Raw genomic sequence first — 5,018 nt, forward strand, 5'->3', positions numbered from 1 at the left:
GGATGACAAGCATTCAAAGTTTCCTTTTCAAGCTTTGGCTAACTTAACAGAAGAATCAAGCTTACCATTGGTGACTAAAGAACTGAATATTTCCAAAATGAGAGAAATTTGTACAACCAAGAGACTCAAAATATCTGAGCTAAACAATAACAAATTTGATCAAACAAGAATAGAATCTTTATATCAGAAAAAAACCTTGAAAGAAACAGCTGGCCCAAAGCAAGATGACAGGGATGATGTTATTGAAAGTATTCTTACTACCAATAAACCTCCACCAAAACCTATCTCACCATTACATTTAACTCCAAAGAAACTCCAAATCTCTTCCACCTTGCCAGAAAACTCGAGCAGTAAAACAAATTTAAATGAAGTTTTAAAGGTATGAAGTAACTTTTCTTGAATTTAAAATTTTAGAATAGAACTTGTTTTCCCTTTGTCAATCATCTTGTTAAATATACATGAATCTGTTTATAATGGGTTTGATTTATTTTTATGGCTTAATGTTTTTCAAAAGTCAAACTTCCCTATTGTATTATGAAATGTGAGAAATTTTACTTAGAAATAAATAAATAAATTGGAATGTTTCGGTAACAGTTACCTTGTTTGATCTTTATACCATTTTGTTTTTCAAGAAGAAAAACTATTTGAATCATGTCATTGTCTCTTAAGCTAAGTAAGCATTTAGGTATGTAACTAAGTTAACATTATATTGGTTTCAAAACCCATTTCTTTAATTCTGGTTCACAGTGTGTGTTTACCTACATCATTTTTGTAAAACTAAAGATTTTTGATCATACTAAGCTAGTGATGTATTAGTTTCAAGGACAGTTACTTTGAGATCAGAAGTGTAACCAGCTACAAAGTAAATGTATGCTATGAAAGCAATTAGATTATGTGGGAAATAAAAAAATTGGTATTGTTTGTGATTAACTAGGAATAAAGATATTAAAATAATTATGTTTAGGGTAAGATAACACCTGAAGAAATGCGAGCCAAATTAGCAAAGTGTGGAAAGTTGTCAGAACTTCGAGAATGCCTATCTAAAATTAAGAAATGCTCAGCTGAGATGAAGGAGTCCAAGCCTCATCTTCAGACGTTTTCTTCCATGGAAGTTACCGTTGAAATTCAATCACCTTCAAAAAATAGGTAAGTATATCACAACTCTTAGGTATTTTTTAAAGTATTTTGGGAAGCAGAATACCTAGAGAAGCAAACATGAAATTTGGTTTCTTTGGAATTGTTTATTACATCTTGTTGCATATGTTTTTTTATATCATCATGTTAACAGGATGAGTATGTGGCATCCACTAATGTAATTCCTTTGTTTTCGGAAAACTTAATACTTTTACTGTGTTGTGTTATAGGACCTGTGGTATATCTGTTTGTATGTGTCTGAAAATTCATTTGGGATAAATCTTGGGTTCTCCATCGTTCACTACTTGGTTTTTATAGGGATGATAGAGGAGGAATGTGAAAGAATAGGTGATTATTATTTCCTCTTTTTCTAACTTTTCATGGCTAAGCAGTAACATACAAACTGAAGAAGTAAAGAACCAAATGTTCAAGAAGCTCCAGGATTTATCCCAAAATGGTGAAAGCACTTTATCCTGCTGAAGATATGCAGTAGTCATATGATCTATACAACAAATAACCACTACTAATTATGTGCATAGCCAAGACAAATACATTTGTGTAAGGATACAGAGAAAGAAGTTTAATATATGTTGCAGGTTCTATGGCATAATGTTACCAGATGCATGTAAAGTGTGTACTGCAAACAAATATATCAATATGAATTAATTATGTAACATTGGATACTACTGAAAGATGAATATGAAATTACAAAAGAAAGGATACTTCCATTAAAGATAATGCACCTGTTTTAGTGGTTTTGTAACCTTATAGCAATAACTGCAATTTTACAACAAAGTTATCAAGGAAAATACTGTTCTGCGTATAAATCAAACACTAGTGTTATGGTGAAGGGATGACCTTTATAAGCTGTGTATGTCTACAGGTTATGTTAAAATGTGGCAAAGGTCTTTAAGTAAAGAAGTAAATAGACTTCTGTGTAGGAATAAACCTCTAGTTAGCCTTGGACATGTCTTCATTTGATGATAAAACTTACCAAGGATCTTCAAGTAATCTGGTTAAGTAGACTATGTGTATGAGAATAAACCTTTAACCTTGAATAAGTCTACAGATGACGATAAAACTTACCAAGGATCTTCAAGTAATCTGGTTAAGTAGACTGTATGTAGGAATAAACTTTTAGTTAGACTATGTTTGTAGGAGAAGGTTCAGTACAACCTCCGAGATTGTCACTTAATACTCAGCTCAACTTTAAACACAAAATTTTTCTGTTCTTTTTAATTATAAGCCAATTCTACTCCAAGTTGAGTAGAAGCTTGCTTATAAATCAGAACAAAATGATAAAACTTGCTTGGGCAATACATTGCTAGTAGAAACAATATTTGTGAGTTGTTTTTTTTATCATATGTCAGTCACTATGAACACTTAAACTGTATTCACTGTTTTTAAATCAAAACAAAGCCTGTTGGAAGACATGAAAATCAGTAATTTAAGTCTACAACAAAGTTAAGAATTTTAATTTCTTCCTAAAAATAGCATAATGAAATATTTTTCAATTTTCAAGGTTGCAAATTTATCCAAATATTACATATAATAATAAAATATTTTTATCCGCAGAGCTACATAATTTGTAAAGTTCATTTCAGGTTTCAAACTATTTCACCCACTAGTCTGTTTTTCTTGCAATACAATAAAACAAGCCACACAACAGGTCATGCTTTGTACCTGAGTGTTTCTTCCTTATCTGCCACCTGAATAGGTAGCCTACACTTTGATTCACTTCAAATATACATTAAAGATACCTATAAATAATTACAGGCTATAATTAAGCCTATAATCTAGTAGTGTGTGTTTTAAAGTAGACAACTTAAAGTAAGGAACAAAGAATGATGTTAAGTTTCCAAATGATTTTGAAACCTAATTCACTAAATTTTGTAGCTGTAGTAATATTTTATTATTGAAGCTATTTTTTGTTAAATGTGATATTATATGGTATAATATTGTTGTAATGTTGTTTTCCTGTTGAGAAGTTTTTTTTAATTGTGTGGTGAAAATAATTTGCAGTCCAGTCCACGTTAATGATAACAAATTGGTTTATTTCTACCTTCACATTTTTGCATGCTATAACTTTGTGGTAACTTTAGGCCACATTTACAAATGACACTAACTGCACTATACTAATGTAAAAGTGAACTTGTACAAAGTAACTCTGTGTGTGTCACAGCTAACATAGATCCAAAAACCTACACTCTGAATGATTCACTCTACAGGTTAGAAAACAACACACTAACTTCTTAAGACTTCACTGACCCATACTTAGTATCTACCCTTTAGTGTACTAGAAAACTGTGTTGTCAAATTCCTTAGATGTTGTAGGTTTATCCGATTTCAACAGCATTATTGTGACCAGCGGCTCTTTCTAGCTAATAAACAAGTTACAACATTAACAGTATAGCTTAGTTTCTTTTTAAAATATTGTTTAAAGAGTTTTGCAACAGAAAAAAAAAATACACAGTGATTTTGTTTTACTCACTGTTTTCCATAATTAAATTAGAAATTTTGTTTTATTTTTTCATCCAAAACAGATTTCTTACTTCAGACCATATTTTAGTCACTTTTTATTATTTTAACAATTGCATCAAATAAAGCAGGGGCATTGTTTTATTTTATTTAGAAAATGTACTTTTATCAGCATGTAGTTAAACGAGTAGATTTTTATTTGTTCAGAACTTTATATTGTCCCTGTGAGCTCCTAACTGCTGGAAAATTTACACATTAACTTTCACACACTACATTTCCTGCTAACTCCTGAAGTTCTTGGGCTACCAGTTTCCTAATTTTGTGATTCCTGTAAATTGGGGTTGAAACAAACAAGTACAAACATTAGATGTTATTTATATAGGATATGGACCATATTACAATGTTTAAATGATTCTTGATGGTTCTATTTATCCACAGTCCATCTCCTAGTCCAGTAAAGATAGCTCCTGAAAAACTGATCCCAGCCTATAAGAAATATAGTAGCCTTGCTGTTGACGAGCTACCATCCCTCTCACTGCCATACAAATACAAAATCCTTGCAGAAACTTTCAGATGTACAGAAACAATTGTCAGTATGCTTCACAATCGTCGAGAAGTTTGCATATTTGACAGACTTAAACACTCCGTTCAGAACATGATGAGAAGGTAAAGATGAACTCTTATCAGACTTTTCTCAATTTTCTCATTTTGTTTTTTATTTTTCATTTCACCTTCCACGTATTAGAATTTTATAAGATTTAATTATAAACAGTTGTCATGTTTGAATATAATAAAGAAGTGGGTTGATACATTGTTTATTGTTATATATATAGTTATATGAAATGGATGAATCACTTACTTGGGCTTATCAGTCTGCTGAGTAGTGTTCATTCAATATATACCGATTAGTCTGCTGAGTAACGTTCATTCAATATATACTTATTAGTCTGCTGAGTAGTGTTCATTCATTCAATATATACTAATCAGTCAACCAAATGAAGTATTCAGCAATTTAATAATGCTAATCAGTCTTATATACTAACCAGTCCACTGAGTAGAGTTCATACATTTAATATAGACTAATCAGTCTGCTGAGTAGTGTTCATTCAATATATATTAAATGTATGAACTCCCACTGAGTAACTGATTAGTCTATATTAAAATGTATGAACTCTACTCACTGGCCTGGTTAGTATATATTAAATGTATGAACTCTACTCACTGGCCTGGTTAGTATATATTGAATGTATGAACTCTACTCACTGGCCTGGTTAGTATATATTGAATGTATGAACTCTACTCAGTGGACTGATTAGTATATATAAAATGTATGAACTCTATTCAATGGCCTGGTTAGTATATATTAAATGTATGAACTCTATTCAATGGCCTGGTTAGTATATATT

At 31.1% G+C, this 5,018-nt stretch overlaps 1 protein-coding gene across 1 annotated transcript in view; it reads left to right on the plus strand.

Moving 5' to 3' along the window:
- Positions 1 to 5,018, plus strand: part of LOC106476745 — a 13,789-nt gene that overhangs the window by 6,768 nt on the left and 2,003 nt on the right. The window contains exons 2-4 of the mRNA XM_013937376.2: positions 2 to 379; positions 965 to 1,146; positions 4,051 to 4,278. Coding sequence (XP_013792830.2) covers positions 2 to 379; positions 965 to 1,146; positions 4,051 to 4,278 — 788 coding nt within the window. The remainder of the gene's footprint in view (position 1; positions 380 to 964; positions 1,147 to 4,050; positions 4,279 to 5,018) is intronic.

The sequence above is a fragment of the Limulus polyphemus genome, unplaced genomic scaffold, assembly GCF_000517525.1.
Source record: "Limulus polyphemus unplaced genomic scaffold, Limulus_polyphemus-2.1.2 Scaffold11427, whole genome shotgun sequence".
Taxonomy (NCBI): domain Eukaryota; kingdom Metazoa; phylum Arthropoda; class Merostomata; order Xiphosura; family Limulidae; genus Limulus; species Limulus polyphemus.